The sequence below is a fragment of the Colias eurytheme genome, chromosome 1 (assembly GCF_061535395.1).
Source record: "Colias eurytheme isolate Ceu_HAF_F1 chromosome 1, ilColEury1 Martin Lab GWU primary, whole genome shotgun sequence".
NCBI classification, from domain to species: Eukaryota; Metazoa; Arthropoda; class Insecta; order Lepidoptera; family Pieridae; genus Colias; species Colias eurytheme.
The window spans coordinates 9108842-9133148 of NC_142980.1; the positions used below are offsets into that span (position 1 = coordinate 9108842).

General features: G+C 35.1%; 1 protein-coding gene across 13 annotated transcripts in view; it reads left to right on the forward strand.

The window, feature by feature from the left end:
- trio (trio Rho guanine nucleotide exchange factor) overlaps positions 1-24307 on the forward strand; it is a 110216-nt gene that overhangs the window by 55865 nt on the left and 30044 nt on the right. For 8 of the 13 annotated variants that reach the window (XR_016456910.1, XM_090103495.1, XM_090103498.1 and 5 more), the window contains 4 exons: positions 2360-2606; positions 19287-19359; positions 23626-23746; positions 24124-24261. Coding sequence is in view for 12 of the 13 variants with exons in the window: in XM_090103495.1 (XP_089959621.1) it covers positions 2360-2606; positions 19287-19359; positions 23626-23746; positions 24124-24261 (579 nt within the window). In the remaining variant the exon portion in view is untranslated. The remainder of the gene's footprint in view (positions 1-2359; positions 2607-19286; positions 19360-23625; positions 23747-24123; positions 24262-24307) is intronic. The other 5 variants (XM_090103499.1, XM_090103501.1, XM_090103508.1 and 2 more) reach the window with 3 other exon arrangements.

Genomic DNA, 24307 nt, shown 5'->3' on the forward strand with positions numbered 1-24307 from the left:
CATCACTGGGTGTTCGCGCCACCTCTGGATTATAGTCCAGAGACATTTTTTGCTTTTTATTTTTTTTTTTTGTATGGATAATATGAAAATACAATAAAAAAATACAATATAACATAATACTTTAAAACAAGATAAAAAATACTGGATTAAATTACAAATAAAATGACTAAAATATTATACAATAATTGCTAAAAATGCTGTAAAATTAAAATTATTATAAAAATTTAAAATTCGGTAAAAACACGGCACAAAAACACTCAACTTAATCCTATATCACAGTAAAGAGCTAACTAATATCACACACTATTCCTTTGGTTGACTAGTTACGACTACAATATTTCTACAATATTGTAGGAACGCATCCCTACACTTGTCCCCCAGGGCAGAAGGCAGATTCTCACCCGTCATCGCTATGCCCAATTTTTGTTCAATAGCATATCTATTGCTTGCAAAAATTGGGCACTCGAGTAACAGGTGAGGAACCGTCTCCTCAACTCCAGGCTGACATAGACACGACGGATTATCCTTCAGCTTGAATCTGTTCAAGTAGAAGGCGAATCCGCCGTGACCAGTCAGTACTTGTGTGGTGTGGTGTGTGATGTTTATTTTCCGGACTACCTTGTATGCAGCCCATTTACGTATTTAAATAGCTCTAGTTACGACTAAGATTTGGTTGAATCGTAAATGTTGTTTAATTTTGTAGGTACGACAAGTAAATAATAATCAAAGGTACAATGTTACCTACTGTACAATGTATAGGTACCTACCCTATAAGAAGTCTCATTAGCTTCATTATATTAATTTTGTGCCTTCGTCGTCAATATTTTTCTTATCTTTTGCCTACTACGTCATATGTGTATCTTTAGATTATCGTCAGTTTGATCTTGTTTTGAAACTTTTATATCCCTATCTGTGTGGTTTTTACCGAGAGTTGATTCGAATGTCGTAGTGATTTTGGTAGATATTGGTTTTGGTGGGATTTTGGTTTATGGATACGACGGATTTATACGACGATATACATACGACGACGACATAAAAACAAAAAGTAAATAAAAAAAACATAAATATTATTTTTGAAAAAAAATAACTTTTTTATCAAATAGTAACGTTAATCTTTTATGCAATTGAATGTATAAAAATAAAGCCAAAATATACGAATTCAAACAAAAGTATTGATTGAGCCTCGTTATATTAAACAATTTTGTTATATTGCTTAATTAAACAATTAAACAAGATTTATAAAGCTGAAGAGTTTGTTTGTTTATTTGAACACGCTAATCTCCCTATTTGAAAAATTATTTCGGTGTTAGATACCCCATTTATCGAGGAAGGCTTATATATTATCAAGCTAAGACTAAAAGGAACGGAGCTCTGCGAGTAAAACCGCGGGCCACAGCTTATAGTTAAACATATAAAATGCTCCTCCACCCACTTTGCCCACTGCCCCTATATTATGAAACAATGCTATATACATATATGTATATGTTTGAGAGACAGCTTATCATTGCTGTTATCTTATTAGTTGATTTGCTTATCAATAAGCTCATAGAGTTGACATCGATCCTACTGCTCTTGACCGTCTATTATGGCAAATTGATACATATAGTATGACAATTTACTCATGTGTTTGTTTCATTTTGATGCATATTAAATAAACCACCTGGTAACACTTCGCACTTCGCCTTGTTTTAAACTTGACAGTATAAACTCAAATAACGCTTTTATAATATAATGCCTTCATGTCGCTCAGTAACATAAATATTTACCGTGAGTAAATTCGTGTTTATGTTATGCTTCACGCAGGAGAGATTACAGTCAAAACCTATCGCCATTGCTCTCAAGTCTTAACAGTTCGTTTACTTCAGAAACAACGTCGTTTCACAAAATATACCGTCTATTATGCACACTGAATGTACACTCCAGAAAATTGTGTGAAATCTCTTGAATACATTTTTATCTTGACCCGTAATTTACCTAACACGACGCTTAAGAGTGAAAAGCTAAGGGTTTGTAAACTTGACACGCTTATGTACGTGTTAATAAACATTTTCTTTTGTGTCATTAAAATTTTAAGATTATTTTTAGTACTTAATATTAGATTTGAAAATACATTTATTTAGTATTCGTGGATAATGATAGGATTTTTTCAATGCTAAGACAAGTTATTATTATTACCTATAATGTATACTTAAGAATAAACCTTTTCAAAAGATATAAAAACCGTGTTTTCGCTCGGCCGTACGAGCGAAAACGGTACTGTAAAATCGATTTATCCGTCTACGTGTCATAGGCGTCTTTCGCAGGTATCGGAAATTAGGTTTCAGATAGGTACATTTTATTAACGAGAAACGTCTTGCAGGCTGGACCGGAAATGACATGGGTGGTCGCGGAGCACACGTCCGGCGGCGCCGGCGAGCTGACGGTGTCGAAGGGGCAGCAGGTGGAGGTGCTGGAGTCGTGGCAGATGCGCCCCGACTGGTGGCTGGTGCGCATCCACGGCGACCCGCCGCAGGAGGGCGCCGTGCCCGCGGTCGTGCTCAAGCCGCAGCCCCACCACAAGACCTCTCCCTCGCGCCAGCCGCTGCCCACCACCGACGACGGAATAGGTTAGTAACGCTTTTTATATACATTCTATTTTCGTGTGCCCCGTGGCTAGGCTTGCCAGGTGTCCGGCTTTAGCCGGACATGTTAGGCTTTTTGCAGTCGCGTCCGGCCAAATATGTACGTGTTTGGCCTGTCCGGCTTTTGTCAGGCTTTTTGTCAGAGTGGCGATTCGTACGACGATGGGCGGACGAGCGCCCGACCTGAACGGACAAGGGCGAGCGGAGAGCAAACTATCTTCCGGCCCGCGATTCGCGCCGCGCCGCGCGTCTCTTTAATAAACGCCCAGTGGACAAAGGAACGCAGTAGACAAACAGATACAATTGCTAAGATGATGTTCTTGTTATGCAATTTAAAATTAACATGTAAAGAATTTTACGATATGAATTAGATATTTCTAAGGAAAACGAAATTCTTGACAAATTAGGTGCAAGTGCCAAATATAAGTATAACTAGATTTTGTTATTTTTAAAGATTTTAAATTGTTCTATAAATACCTACTATAAAGTAAATTCTTACCTAGCCGTAAAAGTAATATTATCTTTTTGTTACTTTCCAGAAGAATTATTATTTTTATTTGTTTTATTATATTTTTTAGTTTATAGTATTAAGAATGCCAAAAGAGAGCTATATTCATTTTTTTTTTAGTTTTAATAATATTTAATTATCTACAAAAGACTGATGATCCATTTGTAAGTAAAACTGTAATAGTGTAACTTAATAAACATTTCAAATTCGTAAATGAGTTTTTTTATTATAAATATTATGTCCATCTTTTAATAAATATCGAATATCCTCACTTTTCACCACGTATAAATACTTTTTTCAACAGCCCAGCTGTAAAAACATTATGTTTGGCAATAAAAAAAACATGTTCGGCTTTTAGGCTAAAATGTCCGGCCTTATATAGTGCGCAGTCCGGCCTTTGCATTTTATGGCCTGGCAACCCTACCCGTGGCCGTAATCTAATCAGCGAAATTTTAATTAACAACAGTAAGTCTCGTACTCTTATCTAGTAATGCCATTTGAGGCGAACGCTCACTCTGGTACCTTTTACTGTTCGTGCTCGGAAGGGACCGGGTTGCGAGCTGTTTTAAACCTCAATAGCACTTGTAAAGCGACTCATCTAATTAGGCAGTAAAATTTTTCTGACACCGTAAATAAAAATAATATACTACAACACAGAATCATGATCAATGAGACGTCGAGAACGTATGTCCCTATCGCAGAAGTAATATTAGGTATTCACGACTTAACGAGGCGATTTCGTTAAGGCCATCGTAATGGGTGCAGGAGGGCGAGCGTTGACAACATAATATCAACTCGTACACAGCCGTGAGCCGACACAGCGATACACTTACAACGTGCACGGTTATTTACAACGCTGGATAAAGAAATGATTCATTCATCTGTGAAGTGAATGAAGTCACTTTTTATCGATAACAACGCTTTACGCTCAACAATTCCTTTTAAACCTCGACTTTGAGTAAATTATTTAAGCTCCAAAGCTGGGAATTCAAATTATTCTTCATCTAAAGCGCTTAAATTATATTATACCATTTACATTTGAATATATTTCAATTATTAAAGTTTTCATTAAATAACTTAACATTTTGCATTTTAACTCTCTCATTTCTTGTTCTTCAATACCAAATACGAGTAGTTAAAAACACACACACATCTTTATACTTCATTGAATTCGTTATTACGTTCAAAGCTATTTGCTGTTTAACGCATAAATATTTTTCCTTCATAAAATGTAGTCAGTGAATAAGACGATAGTGTGTTTCTGAAATTGTTATCTGAGGCACATGTTATTTTTCAAGAAATTGCCTCTCGAAATACCTTGGAGACGTACTGTGCTTCTTTGAAGATGTCAACTGAATATCCTCGATAGTTGTTCCAGGTATTTTACCTGAACTGTTTCTAGCATAAATTACACTTGTGTGTTATAGGAATAAAGTCGGTGGAGAGTCATGTGAAGTATACCGAGCGAGTTAAGCTTTGAATGCATTTATATAATAGTTGAATCAATAGCCGAGTAAATAGCATCTTGTCAGTGAATAACAAATTAATAATATAAAAGTCTACCAGTCTTTCGATGAATATTCTTAAAACTTTTATAAAAGTTTCTGCATTCAGGGACAATCAATGTAAGTAACAAAAGAGTTTTGTTACATTGAATTTATGTTCTAATGTAATAGTTTGGTTCCTGTTTCGCAAATCAGATAGGTATATCATTCTTATTGTTAGTTGTTCTGATCGTCGCGGGTCGCAATAGTAACGATGCAACATTATCGCACGTGTCGTCGCTACAAGCAATTGAAATTGAATCTCCCACAAACTGCTCAGACTTTTGCACAGAAATATATCAACTTTAGTAATATAAAAATTTCCAAGTTTCGCTCAGCCGGTGTTGGCCTAGATTGAATACGAGGCAATCTATTGAAATATATTTCACATTATGCTCCAGTAAACTTACATGACCGGAACGCTTTATTATCTTTTCCCTAGAGGAATTATATTGGCTTCGATAATAATTAATATTATTCAATAATACAACTTATCACGAAACATTGTTTTTAATAAACAAAGAGATTGCATACAAAGTTGTCAGGCTACATTTCGAGGTTGATATTTAAATATATCCGAGTATAATATGCTCATGAAATATAGGTAGCATTTCTGTAATATTTTAATAATAATTTTAATGAACTGTCGACTGGCTGGAGCCTGGAAATGAAATGGTGATAATTTTAATGAACAAACGTCCGCATGATGTTTGTGTTGGTACTCATCACTTAAATTTATGCTTTTAGTGGCTCTCACTAAAGTAAGTGCAATCGAATTGCCAACTCTTCCTTCCTTTAATTTCGATTGTCCAGTCGGTTTAGCTCTTTGGAATTGCAAATACTCACATCAGCAATTTAATTGCCTCTAACTTTTAGAGGGGTCACAGGAAATCTAAATTCAAAATGGCGTACAGATACAACCGTTCCCAATGCGGTATAAATATAAGTTGGAATTGTACTAAATAAGTAGCTGGTTTTCATTGTGTGATATAGGCATTGAAGGGGAAGTATTTAACGAATGTGTATGAATCTTAAACTACGTAGAGCTATAAGGGAATATTAGTAACTAGCTTTCCACCCGCAGCTTCGCCCGCGCAGTCAAAAAAAACCCGCATAGTTCCCGTTCCCGTGGGATTTCCGGGATATAACCTATCCTATTTCGCGGGATAAAAAGTAGCCTATGTCCTTTCTCGGATATCAAAATATCTCTATACCAAATTTCATGCAAATTGGTTCAGTAGTTAAGGCGTGATTGAGTAACAGACAGACAGCTACAGAGTTACTTTCGAATTTATAATATTAAGTATGGATGTAGATAATAATTGATAATGTATTATTTTATCAAACGCCGGTAGCCATGACCGGGAGATATTGACACAAAATTTCGAGTCATTTGTAACAGGATGGCGGTTCTATAGGGGTCTTAGTACGCAAAAATTACAAAAAGAAAAATGATGGTGTGAACGCTGGTACCGGCGGCTTAGTCGCGTGGGCGTTAGTCTAACTCGTCGGAAAAATAGCCAAAGTCAAACGATTTGTAACACAAAAATTTTAGAATTGACCGATAGCCCATAAAAAAGAAGTAGGCGGTAGTGTCATGCCATACTTTTTCGGTGTGACTTACAGCCCGCCATACCGACGCGAATGTGTTGATTTAAATAAAACAATTATTCAACCATTTGTACCAGGCTAACTTTTGAACAGGTAACCATCGTCGTGCAGCCATTTACGAAAATCGCCATGCCTTACTTTTCGGACGATTCCAAATGGTCGCCATACCGCCGAAAATCTGCAAAAAAGTTTTATTTCGCCAAACTTTTTGTACCAGTATTGCATTTGCATTTTTGGAGAGTATTTGATAAAATGTGACCATTATTATATTTGCCATACTTCTAGTAGGGGGAAAAAGTGCTGTCATACTTGAAAAATTAATTTACTAAGGGGCGTATTTACCCGCGTACTAAGAACCCTGAAGAACCGCCATCCTGTTACAAATGACTCGAAATTTTGTGTCAATATCGCCTGGTCTAAGAACTAAATATTTATTTTCAAACTATAGCTTTCCCCCAGCGGCTTCGCCCGCGTAGTCAAAAAAATACCCCCATGGTTTCCGTTCCCGTGGTATTTCCGAGATAAAACCTATCCTATGTGCTTCCTCAGGTCTCAAGCTATCTCTGTATCTGTATCAAATTTGAAATAAATTCATGCAGTACTTTTTCAGTTTAGCCCGGACAAACAGACAAAAATTATAAAAACTATATTTTTAGCTTCGGTAACGATTGTAGATCACGCCCGAAGTATTACATGTATTTTAAAAAATATGTAATGTACAGTTTTGACTTTCCCACGATTTTATTCTAAGTATCGATATATATGTTTTTATAATATACATTTTTGTGTTTTCGAATTGAAGTGGTAGAAGGACTTATCGATTTCGTAGCCGTCAACTCGTCTTCACAACCTTTCGCATTAATCATAATTTGACATTAATATGCACTGATAAAGTAAACGCACAACAGTAATGATGAACTGATAACATTTAAATAAAAAGCATTTAGGTATACGTCGCGTCGCGGCTCAATTAAATATTAACTTCCCTTTGTAGCACGGTTGAACTCGGCATTCGTGCGATTAAATTTTCTCGTAACGCTTTTGAAATTCGGCATCCAGTGATTTCATGAAGTTTAAAGTCTTTTTGTATTAAGCCCATCACGCGCCGCGCTCGCTCACCGCACACCGCTCACCGCTCACCGCACGCCGCACTAGTCCGTACTTTAACTTTGCTTCAATTAAATCAATTTGCGTCGCCAGCAAACTGAATTTTACGTTTTTCGCAAACAGCTCGCACTGACGCCGTAGACTTTCTTCTATTAAATAGAGTGCATCCAGCTTCTGTTGTTTGACTTCATATCTGCATTTGCATGGATTTAAATAAACTTGCGTTGACAGAACTAAATTAAGCACAGTTAATCGTTGAAATATTTCTGTATAATTATGTAACAGCTTGCACCCTCGGCCTCGCTACAACTTCGTCCGAGTTACTTTATTTTTTAAATGATTATTCGATATAAACAGTCACGTACTCTATCTACTAATAATTATCTATCCAAAATAAAAGTTAACCAAACTTGTTCTAATTTAGCTAGACTTTTAATGATAGTCGCTTCTCAATCCCCCGCTGTCTCAAATTAAAATTAAGTTGAAATCTTGAAGCACCGCATTCACATTATACATTACATAATGAGCTAATTTTGAAAAATGAAAACAGACACTCAATTTCATTTGTACAGCTTTGTAGCCGACAACGCTTTTATCGTCCTTTGTGAAACGGACGTTTCAATTGAAATCATTCATTGCAAATATTACAATATAAATATGACTCCACTCGGAAAAGTACAATAATCTCAACGTAATTTAATGTGAAGCTGCAGAAAGCTTCGTGGGAACTAAGAAAATACACAGGAACTGTTGAAGCGCCACCATAGAAATCTAAATATGTAACTAGACACTAGAATTGCTATAATGTCATACCTAATTAGTATGAAAACCACTGTCGCCAAAATCAACACATCTAAACCGACAGTTATACAGTACACACATGTAAACTATGCCTTTTATTGGACAGCTTAATTTTAGTGAAAACTAACTTAAATATTAAATTCAGCTTTTTAATACAATTCCTGACACACGATTTTACGGTTTATTTTAAAATAACATCCCTAGGTACATGAGATGCTTTGTTTCTTTTTGCTCCAATACGAAAAAATTCAACTTTTCTACAACAGAGGGCGTTAATTTTCAATAGATATAACTATGAACCTAAACACATAGAAATAAGGTTGATATTTGTGTTAAACGTGATAATAAGAACGGTCGACTGTGTCATTCATTGTTATTTAGATTTTTATGGTGACATTCGTAATATGTACTTGTAAATATTCTATAATTATAAGGAAAAACGGCAATATTTCTAAAAAACATACTTACTGGTCAAATGTTATTCCTTTATTAGTATAATTACAACTTATGGAAGAATTTCCGCAATGGGAAATGCTGAAATACAACATGTTTACACACATAATATGTCTCAAGAGCAACTGAACAGCGACGAATGCACTGGTGGCTTGGAAGTCACCTAGTGTCTTGATATTTAGATTTCTATGAGCGCCACCTTTTTGCCGGTACAAATAATAATTATCACGGTGTCGCACTGTTGTCAAGGAGGGTTGTTATAAGTTTGAAGCCTTTTTCCTGTCTGCCTGCTCATGCCACTGCCCTTTGTAATTAAGTATAAATTGAAAGCTTTTCATACCAACTGCAACAGTCTGTTAAAGACTTTTCTCTATACTCACACTATTTTTAACTTTTACTCGGAACTTGTCTGCTTCCCGAGTACTCGTTAGTGCAAAGTAATAGTATTAAAAAAAACTATTAAGTAATATATTTATTATTATTAATTAAAATGAGAGCGGTTTTGATAAAATTAGTATATTGTTGTATAGTTTTTAGTTAAATATTGATTCGTTGATAATTTTGCACATAGCATACTTATCTAAAATTTAAATGAGCTCAGAAATATTACGTAGTAGGTATAATATAAACAATAAAATATATTACAAATATTATTTGTACACCGACTTATCCGTCTATTCAGTGATTTAACAGTAGGTTTCGTTCCAGTCCACAAAATATTAATGTTCTTACTTATAATTTCTGTGACACCTTTTACAAAATGAAATACTATTTAGTTTAATCTTATTATAACATACGAGCGTGTTGTAAACATGTTGTTAATATTTGGTGCTTGGTATATAATTTCAAATGTGTTTAGCAACAAAATTATCTGGGCAGCTATTATATTGCGGCACATAAAGTAACACATATACCAAATATGTTTGTTTTCGGCTCTTATTTCGAGACTGTGGGGATGATTAATCTCAGCTAGGTATATAGATGAGTTGACTCCTATTTCATCCTGCCCACAAAGGCTCTGTTTCCCCGAGCCTGATCAATCGACGTAATAGGGACTTATTCCATAATAATGGTCCAAGCCTTTGGCGCCAGCTTTTGTTCTACGGCTTCTTAAGCCATAGGCATAGCACATTGGTGATTGGATGCAATAATACCTTTGCCATCAGACTTTCCGTTTTAACGTTTACAAAGAAATATTCAAGTACTTTATTTATGCTGATGTCGACTGGCATTGTGCGGAGTATGTACTATTTGGGATTAGTATAAGAAGACAATGAAATCGATATTAATACGCTCTAATAAGTAACGTGTTTTAGATTAAGGAGTCCTTCTTAAAGAGTTCTTGTTAAGAGCGAAAAAAAAATGTAACGTCGGTTTAAGAGGATAATAAGACAGAATTTCGTGTTCGTTTTGATTTAAGTAGTAATTTTTTTATCGTTACCATTGGAGCTACCTATTTGTGTTTCAAATTAGTAATTATTTTTGGGGAACTACTATAATTATATATTTATTTAAATAATGATTAAATCATTAGACTCGTCCGAAATCATTATCCCATTTGTTATCATGGTCATTATATAAATATCTATTGCCTCTAATTACTTACAGCTTATGATTTAGTTTCTACTTGTCATAGAACAGAGTAATTGGAATAAATATAAAATAATGGAAACTCACTTCAAAATCTTTTATTTTATACAACATCAAACACTATTTATTGATGAAGCTTTAAGCGTAAATACTTATATAAAAAAATAGTCAACTGTTTAAAATCAATTTCATATAAAGTAAACAATGGTTAGACCAATGGACGGTTGTTTATTGGAACGTTAATTTTTACGAGCAATCGTTAAACGAAGTATGAACGTGGAAGGTAAACCAGAAAATATTTGACATAATGTAACGCATTATATTTTAAACTATGCTTAATACTACGCTTAGCAATATCGATACACTCGCACTAATGGAATGTAACAAAAAAAAACCCTATTAAACGTGAAATAAAGATACTGCTTATTATGTACTTATTAGTAATATGTATTTATAAATATTAGAATAGATTCAATAGAGATTACGAAAAAGCTCAGAAAGAAAACAATACATTATTTCTACAGTTATAACATTGAGATATACCTACATATGGAGACGACACCGCCTACATCACTTATGTTCCGCTCAACATACGCCATATGGCGTAACTGCACGCTCATTTTTTATTTGTTTTAAAGTGAAACGCATCAAATATGCCTTCGTGTGTGTTACGATATTGCACAAATAATACGGAAAAGTGCAAAGGAATAACTTTTATCGGTAAGTACCTAACTAGATAATAATTTTTAAAACTTAGTTAGAGCATGTTAGAGCAAAAAAATGGTGCACAGATTTTGTTCGTGGTGTCTCCTCCATACGTAGTAATATTATCTCAATGAGTTATAATACTGAAGTGGGATAATAATAAATATAATATTCCTTCTTATTACATATATATTATTACATATATTATGAAATAGAACTAAGCAATGTTCCGTAATTTATGAGGTTAGTAAAAATACGTTTCTCTATTTACAAACCGGTTTTCTAATAAACTGTGTTAATAATAAGTTCATTTGCGTTATTATTTAGTTCGTTTTATCAAACCGACAATTATACATTGTTGTATAGTTTTATACATTTTTGTCGTATCAGACATAAAGGTAAACACACACATACGAAGTATTTATTTAAATATAAAAACATACTCTATTGGTATGGTATAAATACGCCGATATACAGTTAAGTATCGAAATAAAAGAATGAGTTATTTATATATTTCGTGCGATGTAAAATATTTGCTCAAAAAAAAAAACAAAATTACAGAAACGACAACGCGGGAAATAAATGTTGTTTCAGATTCTGCACAAGAAAATTTGCAATCGTCGACATACAGAAAATTGGCTTAGACGAGAGTCGTAAAACATACGTCTGTTGCGTGTGCGCTGGTAGGTATAGCGTGAGCGTGGCGGTGACGCGTGTCTCGGCTGGCGGCTAGCGGCTAGCGGGTCGCGAGACGTGTCGCGAGCGGCGCGGCGGGCCCGGCGCGTTGTCGGCGGCGGTGGGCGTACGATGGGCAGTCGGGCGGGCGGCCGGGGCGCGCGCACCCGCCCGCTGCCCCGCCGCGCCGCCCGCGGCCCCGGTGCAGCACGCACCCCCATGCACCGGGCACGCCTTCTGACCCGGAACCCGACGGTCGTCGACGCCGCCTGATGCGTTCACAGCGAGCCCTGCTTCCGGTCCGCCTGCTTGCTTGCACGCTCGCTCTGCTCGGTACATTCACTGCGCGATCGCGATAAGTTACGCGCTTTCACCGCCGTCGCGTTCGGGAATTAACTTCATTAAACCCGTTGAGTGTTTTGTGTTGTGGTGCTTCGTGGTTATGGCGGCCTGTGCGGACTCTGCTCCGTCGAGCGATACGGAGGGCTTTACTGAGATAGACTCTTCTGGGTCTTCTAGCGCGGTATCTTCGAGCACCACCTCGAGTGGTTCCTCGAACGGAAATAACTCCCGGATTTCTTTGCGATCGGCCTATCACAAGATGTCTAAAATGATTTCTCATTCTATGGCAAACGGCAACGGCAATGTCGGTAAGATTATAATTTTTTAAAGTGTAACTTTTTAATTGTTTATAATACATTATGCATAAATTCAAAACAATTAAGTACTCTCCATATCAATCCATTCTTTACTGTATCAATTAAAGTTTAAGTGTCGTAAAAATAAAACTTAAAGCTGCAAGCAATCTCATATAAAAGTTTTCTATTAGCGGACAAATTTCAATAATACATCTCATCTGATATCTGAAAGTCAGCGCGGTGGTAGATTGATCAGCTATCAAAGTCTGCAAACTGATTAAGGCCGCTCGTGCGAACGAGTTAAATTGCCTTCATCAAAATTAAGCTCCCCACAGTGATAATCACGTATCGTAAATTATGATGCATACCTAGATGGTTTGCATAACGATATTAAGAATTTCCTCTAAAATTGCATATTTAAAATAAATTTGCATACAAGCATAAATTGAGCTAGTTGTTTAAAAAACAGGAACATTAGTTATGACTAAATCAGTTAGCATGCGGCTCACTCAGAGAAATGAAAAATATTAGATGTCTATCTCAACAAGTTTTGCGTTGGCTTTTATTTGTTGTGTGCAGCATACAATGTATGTACCTACACTGTGTTAAATGTAATGAACTATTAACAGTGCATTCAGGAAATACATTTTGGACATGCTGGGAATTGATTAATTAACTAACGTTTCAATAATATTTTCGCTCTTCTAAATAACAATGTTATTGTTAATTTCTATTATAATTTAAATTTGTCTGTAACGAGCCTATTCTAATAATATTATGGACGTATGATTGTAATATGTGATTGATAAGCGAAAGGCCTTTCAAAGTTATTTTAAATATTTTTTATTGGAATCAACAATTGGTTCCGCCGACCGCGTACCCGAGATTGCATTAATAATGCGGTATTTACTCATTTCTTCTGTTTAATGTGTCTTATACAGAATACCTCGTTTGTTTATTTCCATCGGTCAGTAGGTCGCTATAAATGTCGTCGTTGTTAAAACTTCCTTACCGGTCCAAGTTATTGTTCATCTCGGTACGCGCTCTTTCGGTGGTCAGTTACGGGAGAATATAAAATTGTTATCTGCTCAAAACAGATGCGTGACTCACACTCTTATGTACGCACGCTCTGTAAACCCGAGGTATTATGACCTTGCATAAAACTTGAACTCTATTCTTATCGTTAATCATCGATACCCCTACGTTTTCCTAACGAGCAAATTTTTCGCACGATTATAATAATGAACGTTATTCGAATTTTCATTTAAAACTCCGCTTCCTTTTTTATTTTGGACGTTTACGTCTATAATACTTGAGGCTTAAAGGATATAATATTGTAGCCTTGAGTTAAGATATTCTATGTTACCGGGTAGCCGCGTAGCGACGCGACATCGTTTTATAATTAAAGTATGAAATTTATTTTGAAAAGTTATAAAAAAAGTAAATAGGTATTTTTTTAATATTAAGAAAAATATTAAATGTTTTAAGGTCGTATCCATAGAATAATATATTTATCAAAATCTTTAAATAGTCAATAAATATGTAATTATTGCTAAGGCATTAACATGCTTTACGTATGGACAAAATTATCAAAATATTTGCGTGAAGATTGAATCCGTGTCGGATCCGTGAAGTACAAAGAAAATATTCGCGACCGTTTAGTTTGGATTCGGTAACTGGCCAATGGGACGTGCGTGCGCGTCTGCTACCATATACGAAATTGTATAGGAGCTCGGACGGGTCTTGCACAATAATGTATGACTAGTGGGCCCGAGGCTCGCGAAACTCACGCTACGTTTCGGTACGCTTATCGTTTTCATGGTGAAACTAGTGTTGATGGACAAACACCATGGTAAGACTAATTATTTAACTTTCATTCATGCCTTTTAAACCCCGCCGCGGCCGTCCGCTTTGAGGTTCCCCAATTTTAAGGGTTTTTTATTTAACGTAGGTACTTACCCAAATTATTATAATTACGATCTAAATTTATGCTTTTAATTCGATATGACGTAAGGAATATTATGCGAACCTTACCTATGCTTGCAGTAATGTCTTAGTGTAATTAGTTCCTGCTATTAATTTAATTATTTTAACTAACGCAAGGCGACTCCCTGTAATAATAATATTCAAATTAACTGACTATTACCTTTTATGAGATATTTTTACCTTGACTAATTAGTGCATAGATATTAAAACTGCTCGAGCTCAATATTTGTTGTTAAACTAAATACCTACGTAGTAGTTATTCATAATCCATCAATAAATTTTCGTACAAGATCTTCCTTTTTTATGCATCATTGAATTTACTTTCTGTATTGTTTGTATATCATTGATGTTAACCACTTCTGATGAGTAAATTGACAATCACTTATAATAAGTCATTTTCATAAATTTACTAGCAAACCGGGTGAACTCTGTTTCGCCACCAGTGACACTTTTTCTTTGCTATAAACCTCACGGAGCCCGAGACCTTTCCAACGAATGCAAAACCGTGGAAATTGGTTCGTCCGTTCTGGAGTTATTGCGTCAGGAATCAATCCAGAATTATTTTTATATAGTAGTAGTTTTTAAAATCAATAACAGTGTGACTGTGGGGGTAATTACATCCAATAAAGACATAGTTTTTATTTGTGATTACATTCCCATAAATGATTACATTATATTACCATAAAATAGTTATCTATAAATGGAGACTAATTATTTATCTTAAAATGCTTAAAACTGAGAGTTTGTATAAACGAAGTTATAAACTATAAAGAAATAAACATTAATTAAAAACGCGTTTTCCATAATTTCTTTTAAATATTTTCAAGAAAGACTTGTCGGACGTAAATATGAGTAGGTATAAAAGCGGGTGATTTAGTTTCGCTTGATGAATTATATTTCTCTAGCATTAAATGAGATTCGCACAAACAGAAAATGGCTCTCGTTGATTTAGCCGGGAACTCGGTGCCGCACTAACAAACTACATAGTTGCGAACCGCGTAACACCCCGGCTAAATAGACTTTCATTCATGAATGGAGCTATTGCGGTGAAACCCGTTGAAACGTGACTCGACTCTGCATGTTTGGAATATGTGCTGTCACTGTTTACCATGTGCAACGGTGCAGATACGAAGCATTCTCACGTTCTAATGCTACAGAGATCACGACAAAACCTGTCCCACGTTACTGCAGCTATACAATGCCGCTAGAAATTGAAGCCGGCGGCTTGTGTGAGGCGTAGCTCGTCGTAGCGTTGATGGCCACTTGCCTTATTTAATGCTAAATATAATTATTTTGACAAACGAAAATTTATAACTAGATCACTTAAATTATTTATGTCAATGGCCCTTTATGTTTAATTTGTTAAATGTTTACGATCAACTAATGAGTAGATTTGAAAATGTTGCATTTTGTTGCGGATAATGATATTGCATAATTATTAATTGCACACGATGAATTATAAGTAGATCCTCGTTAAATTTTGTTTTAAACGTGTCCATCCTGTAAAATGATATCGATTGTGTTTCATAATATAAACAATTCAGACGAGTGAGTATGACCGGATTCAAGATGGCATCGGCGCCGGCGCCACATATTTTATTTTAGATTTTAAATTATTTTAATCCGCAACGAAGTGTGTCATAATATTTTTATGTGACACAATTTTTGAAGACTCCCAGCTTGTGAAACTGCTTTGTGTACCTGCGTATTTTCTATTTTCACGCCGTTTACGAATGTTTTTTGAAACAATAGACTGGTTGTAATCCGTTTATACCGTTCGCGTTCTTGTATTGTTTGGGATGTTTTTGAAATATGAATTTGTTCGGTAAGCTGAAGCATTAAAACATTTTTGAATTTGTTTTAGTGCACAATGAATATTATATATCTCACTATAAATAAGTAAATAATATAGGACATTGAAAAAGCAATACTGAGCTATCAAAAAAATATGTAGTGATATTTATGATCACTCTTATGTATTAAGTAAATTAATAATTTGCAGTCTTAAAAGGTATGTCAAGTACTATTTAACAATATAGGAATTTGGAATAGGCTATTTATTGCGGTGTTGTTCGCCGCAATTTTATTTTTGGCATTATTCCATCATTGAGAAAACTTTCCTGCCTCGATTTACTCCGTTCTATCTATTAAAAATCTGTTTAATAATAATTGATCCCGGTTTTGAAGTTTCATCAGAATTCAGTTAAACAGAAGAGTTGTAAATTGAATTTTAAATCAAATTAATAATTAATGATTTCTAACGTACAAAAAGTTTCATTAGCATACGTTTAATTCAACGTGAACCTGGACTGCCAAAAATATACAAAGCAGACTGATGGACATGGTTGTATTCATGCCAATTATTGCATTATTTCATTATAATATGAGATTAATGATTTTTCCCATTAATCTATTACGCGTAACTGAGCTTACTTTTATCTAAAATAATTTATATTATATCTGCTCGATTATTATAAATGCATTAATAATCTTAGTAATTTTAAAAGTATGACTTGTCTCGTAGTAAGTAAGGTAAGGTCAACACAGTATCTTTATCACTGTGACGATGGCAATGTGACGTGCAAGTGTACGCGATGCGGTCATTCTCGTCAGCTTTGACGAGATATTGTCTTTTTCCCGTTATGGCTACGATGTACTTCCACAACATCCTCCAATTCTTGTATCTCGTAAAAATTCAGTGAAAGCCGGAATTGAAAAAAGATCCGTATGATTTGAAGCAACTTATTCGAGTGTGACAAGATAAAAAGAGCAACCGTGTGCACGATGTTAAGGGTCAAGTTCCGACTAGGCGGTATCGTCAGTGATCCGAAAGGAGAGACCTTCCGTTTGAGAATATATACATTTATATGGATTTATCTTTTATTGCTATGATTTGGAATATTTTTACATTAGTATATATGCATATGAATACCTAGTACTTATTAAAATTAGCTAAGTTCGTTTCCATTTAATCCCCATATAAAAAATACATTAGAACCTAAAATATGAATAAACGAGTAGTAAGATCCTTGACAATTATTTTATTAACTGTTTGTTATCCTACATTGATTAGTATGCACTATGAAGTTTATTTATTTGCACTGCCAGTGCATATTGTAGAGATGTGAGAAAATAACAATTGGGACGAAAGCCAACCGGCTTCGCTCGTTTCTTCGTGTCGATTCGTTACAAATAGAATATTGAATCTGACAATAATTGTTACGCTTTTACCGTCCGGTGCGCCATTGATGGGACTCGATACTAAAATATCGTTTCTCTCACACTTTATATATCGCTTGGACGGCGGTTTATTTATTAAACCTGGTAATATGTTGCCAAACCTGAAACTGTTATTTAATCTGAAACTATTGTAATCCCAAATGTAAATATCAGTGACAGGTCAACGACGCCGAACGCATTATTATGCCATCGTTATCTGTATAGTTTCCACGTCGAGTGTAGTCAATGAACAGATACGTGCACGGTTATAGACAGATTATTGTTCGCAGCTACATTCGCATAGCTTAATTAAAATAAATAAATAAAAACTTACTTATTTTAATAATTTAAGTAACTAGTTGATTTTTTTATTAATGTTAGTTCAATTAGCTGACAAATTAACACATTAACTGACAAAGATTGAGATTTTGCACCATTCCCGTATTATGTTCAAGGGTTGTTAAGGATTTTCAGAAGTGAAACGTATGTTACTTATATATGTATTTACAAATAGGAGCCTCGGTGCCACAAAATAATTTTTGTCATTGTTTTATCCTTCGCATCGATACTAATAGAATTGCTTCGGAGCACGCACACTCCACTATGTTCTAATTAACGGACCACTCGTGTCTGTCCCATGATAGTGACATGGCTGTATATACTTATCAGTAAACGTCGGAGATTGGCGCTTGTCACACCGCACCGAAAAACTGCACTTGGTATCGCGGTATTGAACGCATCATTTGTGTTATATTTTTAGCTCGGCCTGTCCTGGTGTCGGTCAATGGGTAATCAAATATTAAAAGTTTCATTCGACCTACTTTTCGATGTTTGATTCAGCATTAAGTACATTCCGCATATATGATGAAATCGAATGCAATATTTTGACGTCATAATGTTTGTACAATGGAGTCACGAGGTGATCAGCTCTGTTAAATCATCCCAAATTCTTATGATTTAACTTCGTTCATTCTTTTTTATATGTAATACTTGTTCCATTTCTAGTTTAGAGTGGAGGTACATCGCGTAATTCACTCGACCAAATAGCAGGGGGCAGTAATTGTATCAAGTGTTCCCTCTTGTGTTCTTGTCTAAGTGTTGTGATATTTTAATGTTACACCACGCGAAACATATGTGTATCCGAAGATGAGTAATCAGAAATTGCTTAGAATAATTTGATATGCAAGTATTTTAATTCAGATTAAAAAATAAAAATGTTCAATAAAATATTAGAAAAAGTTAGAAGGCTATGTTTTAATTACTAAGCTAACATAAAATCGTCAAACTATCAAATTGACATCCTTGAATACTATAAACAAGCAAATTCATTGTATTATCAGGGTATACGGTGTAAAATACCTCTTCAGTTACCTACTGTCCATTATTTGTGTCGTGTCATGTGTCGATTTTGATTGTCATTTAGATCCTATATCCGGACAAGGGTTCATAGGCTTAGGATTTAACAATAAGCCTTCCGCTGACTGCCCGATGCCAATTATCTCGAACGTTGATGTCCTTTGGTGTATGGATATGTTTTGTGACATAGACTGGATAATGGACCTCGTTACCCGCTCTATACCCATACATCAGCTATATTCCATACAATTAGTATACTACTGCTAATTAATTGATTGAAGAGCCAAATATGATTAACTTTACATTAATGACAATAAATAAGGCTTAGAATGTTTAATTTGAACATTTATAATACTTAATCAGTTACATTCATAAACTAATTGAGTTTTAATAACCGTGCACATTTATATTATTTTAGTGAGAGTTACTATATAAATCGAATGTGTCGTTTAATAAGTTTATTTGTGTGCAGAGGCGTCGTCGTCGGATCCCGGAGGGGCGGTGAGCGTGGCCAGTCCTGGAAAACATCGGAAGGGGATAATACCGTGAGTAATTTGTTGTATGAGTACACGCCTTACACTGACACCATTAATCTAAGATTTTAAATTATATTTAGTACAGTACGTTTCTGATAAATAAAGCGATTATATTTTATTATATAGTACGTATGTACTATAGTAGTATTTCTAATCCCGGTGCGATGTCAGAGCGAGTGACTAGTCTTTTATATTTTCGCGACTCTAAAATAAAATGTCGATGATAACGCCGCGTGAAACTGACACATTAAAAGCGAACCCTTACTTAGGTATTTCGTGACGAGATCTTGCGTAGAGTTTTATTTACTCAAATATGTTCTCGCATCACTCCAAAATCTTGTGTCAAACTTAAGTTGTTATCTAGTTGTATCGCGTATGATCGTTATTTCCCATTAGTCACCTCTTATCTTTCGCGTTCGTTATCTAATTCCTTAGCAGATAGTATGTGCAGTTACTTTGTTTCGAGCCAGCGTGTGTAGCTACTAGCTAGTCGCGAAATGTTTGAAGATCGACCGAACTCCAACCGTAATCGCTTAACTGAATGTTGCTGCCATATAATCAGGTGCTATTATCGTCTAGATTTAGAAATAATATCTTCATTTGAACAAAATTAGATACATTGATCTGATTCAAAAGAATCGCCCACTTCTTAGTCTAAAAATTAGATTCAATTTCATAAATACGTTATGCCGGTGAATAACATTTTATGGAATTAGGTACTATGAATAATCGGATAAATGCTTGTGGAGTTATTTATATAAATACTTATTATAAATAAGTATCAATAAAATAAAGTAAGTAAGGTTGAAAATTATTAATGACATTCTTTGAATAGATACAGAAATTTATGAATTACTTATCAGTGAATTCAATTAAGTGGAATTTGAGGTTAAAATAATTTGAAATATTTTTTAAATATATTGGAAAATTAGTATTCTTCGCAGCGCAGGTACGTGTTATTACGCGTTTGTATTATTAATTAGCAGGTGTCTTAAATGCGGTATGCTAATAACGATTACAACTAAATCGGATCTATATTTTTGTTGAACAATTTATCACAGTACCTTTTTCAAGTTTAATCTTATCGTTATTTTCCTTCACGCTATCTAATCTTTCGTATTGTCGTATGTTAACAACACTCAATTAAATACAAGTTATGCATAAACATTATAAGACACAATAAGCTTGAATCGTGTCAGCATTGAGCATTGGGCACTGAGCGTTGAGCATGGGCAGCGAGGTACGGGCGCAGTGGTGATGCACGGCGGTCGGCATCGCATGCGTGACGCGAGCAGTGAACGGCATTTCGGCGATTGGCCCGGTGACAAGGGACACGAGCTTAATTGATGTGCAATATTATTATAGGGAGCTAGTTTGTTGAGTGGCGGTCGGCTCGCTGGCCGCGGCCGCGCGCCCAGTCGCGTCCGCTCGCAGCGCGAACGCGCCCAGTGCCAATGTTTTGCGCCGCCCTTCCTGTTGTCGACCGTCCAATAGATTACAAAATTATTATCGTAATCTTGACGGTTGATAGTGCGGCCCTCGTATTTGCCCGACGCGATCGTAGGCTCCTTGGGCTCGATAAGGATATTTGCGCCGATACAGTGACGAGATTATATGTGGAATAATTATTTGAGTGTGTACAATAAGTGGTGAAACTGTGATGTGCAACATCGTATTTGGATTTCGTTATGTGGAGCCAAATAGCTTTAGCGAAGTGAGTGTTTATTGTTACTGTCATTTCTTATCGCGCTCTCTGTACTACATTTACAAGCGCAGAACAATATGCATTCTACTCCTAGTAAGTAGTAATAAGTACGCACTTCTTATATGTGCACACTCGTAACACTAACACCTACGCCTATTCACATTTTACTTACAATCGAAAATGGGTTTCTTTTGAACCATCAATAGTATTAAAATAATATGTAGTTTGGTAAAATCACGTGATTATTGCATAATAAAATAAATTAGGTAATTACCGTTAATACTCAACGCTTATCATTCATAAGTTCTCTATTTATAAGCGTGAGCTATTTATTTTAAATATGGAAATGTCCATTGTACCTTTGCATGTATCAGTAACTTTATACTTAGGATAAACATATATCTTTCTATACTTAGTTGATTTTAAATTCGCATAATACGACAATCATAAACTTACAAAACCAACGTAACAACATCTTTATCGATAAAAGTATATTGTGCGACACCGTACATTCAAAGACTTTCTATAATCCCTTTTGGTTCAGTTCTTTAAATTTTTATAGGCAAGTGTGTAACGATGCGAATTCTCGAAATATCTATTACCTTATATCATAGTGAATACTTGAATTTGCTGAAAATAAATAAGAATCACGTAAACGTAAGCATCTGAAAGGATGTATTTCGAAGTGCTGAATCAAAAAATAAAATTTTGTGAACATCTGGCTTGGTTCTATAAAATGTATGAGGTATAAACATAGGGGACGATAATGTAATCATTATATTAATTGAACAATTAAGGCATGTAATGATAGCCTAATAACCGAAGTGATTAATTGGACATTCAGGATAATTCCTGTAAACCCAATCCTAAACCATGCTAAGCTGATTGAGCCGGGCTTGTCATAACAAACACGATTGCGATATTCATTGAATAGTAAACGGCATTGACTATTAAAGACAAACCTGGTCAGACGTTAATTAAAGGGTCTGTCGTCTACCTGAGCTCAGCGGCGAGATTGGAATCGACCATTGACCGAAGCACCAAAGGAAGCGACTCTGAATGATACGAGAAAATTGACGCGACTTTGTAAGCTTTGACTATAAAGTTTACAATGGCTTTTCCAATAAGCTTTCCTCTAGTAATAGAATTTTATCAAAAATCAATAGAACATTTCTAATTTTACCTTTACATTTCATATTTGTATAGTATTATTTAACGAGCGTTCGTTGTTTCTCATTGCATATAGAGCATTGATATTTATTTATTCGCAATGCTAGTAAAACAATGAAGGATCGAAGTGCGGTGCAAACATATCCACGGTATTTGTTATCATTGTTCGACCGCATTGCGGCGAGCGGTCCTTGAAGTTCGGATACATTGCTTGCCTCTTTCTGATAACAAGTTAATTTAACACCTTTTGTAATTATTACATTCCTTCTCATACAATGTATGCTATTTATTTCAATTATATACACATACTAGCGGTCCGCCCCGGCTTCGCCCGTGGTACCTACATGTTTAAACTATCCTATCTCTCAAGTTGGATCGAACTGAATATGGTGTGCGAATTTTATTATAATCGGTTAAGTGGTTTAGGAGTCCACTGAGGACAAACATTGTGACCCGAGATTTATATGTATTAAGATTTTGTCTTATACAATATACAGTTTAAGTTAAAAAATTATAATCCGATGCATTTCTATTCAAAATAATTTAATTAAAAAAAATGTAGTTTAAAATGGAAATTTGATATTTCCTAATGGAATCATTTGAGAGAATACGCAGATGTGTAAGATATTTCATTGTTAAATTTAATATACTTTCAGCAAGAAAATTCCATTATCTGTCGCGGTGAAAATCTGCTTTATACGTACAGGATTGTTGTGTAGTCCATTATTTTGTCATTTTGAGTATTCAGTTAAACCTAATTTGTTTTTCTTACATTTTAGATTAACGAACCTTAAACAGTTTAAATAATCTCTAATACAAAGAGAGACTGCAGATTTTGCCTTTCTGTAAAAGTTCTCAATAATTAATTGGCTCTGGCTTGTATCTGAGTTAACCAAAAAATTCAATTCAGAGATTAATTTTCTTCCGGACGTGTTTAAAAATTTGGTGCACAGTTACTTATATACGTATAATGGACATTAAATATTTTCATGTTGTTATTTTTTTATTCTTAAAGTTCGATATGCTTTATGATAAAGTACTTAACATTATTCAACATTTATCTTCTAATATATAAAATTCTCGAGTCACGGTGTTTGAAGTTAAAGACAGACTATATAAAAGTATTGAATACATATACAGTGTATATTGCCTAATGCAATATGATTCGACATGTATTGAATGTTGCGGTTTTACTTTATAAATTATATTCATATTAATAACATCGATTATGTAGAATTATCTGTAAAACCAACCTAATTCCAAAATAATGACCGATGATAAGTAGTCAAATGGCAATTAACAAATAATTAATTTGATAAATTAATTTAACATCCAATTTGTAGGTACTTAATATTTTCAACGCTATAAATATTGGACTCATTAGTTGGCAATTTATTCAGGAGGCGGTGGATTCCGCGTCCGAGCAAGTCGCAAGGAAAAGCTGAAAAAGCGCTGGCCGGAGCCAAGTCGCCCGCAGAAAAACCGGCTCTGAAGAAAGTGTTGTCTGAAAAGAAACTGAAGGTACATCTCAATTTATTTTATTGGGGGAAATTTTCTTCCTTTTTATTATACACTTATCACCGTTGCATGACTTAATTGAAAATAATAATAAACATGATACACTTCTAAAGATAAAAAACATTAAATATTGATATTTCGAGCATTGCGCTTAACAATAAATTTATATTTTCCATCTAAATTATTATAAATCACACAAATTATGTCTCTAGTCGTTAGTATTATTATTAATAGTTCATAAAGTTTTTGTATTGTATGTTTAATGTTCCAAATAAATTATTTTGAATTTTTGAATTGCGAGATGGCTAATGTACGTTTAGTGTAAAAACTGTTTATTTAAAAAGTGAACACATATGTGTAACGTACGTCCGGTGGTATAGAATCTGGTTGTGCAGTTGCCGTACACGGACAACGGGCGCGCCGAGGAGGGGGGCGAGGGGAGTGTGGCCGCCGCGCTCGACGAGGGGGAGGACGACGTGCCCGACGTCGAGCTGCCGCCGCCGATGAAGCCGCTACAGGTAACAGCACAACACAACACGACGCGACACAACACATCACGATACC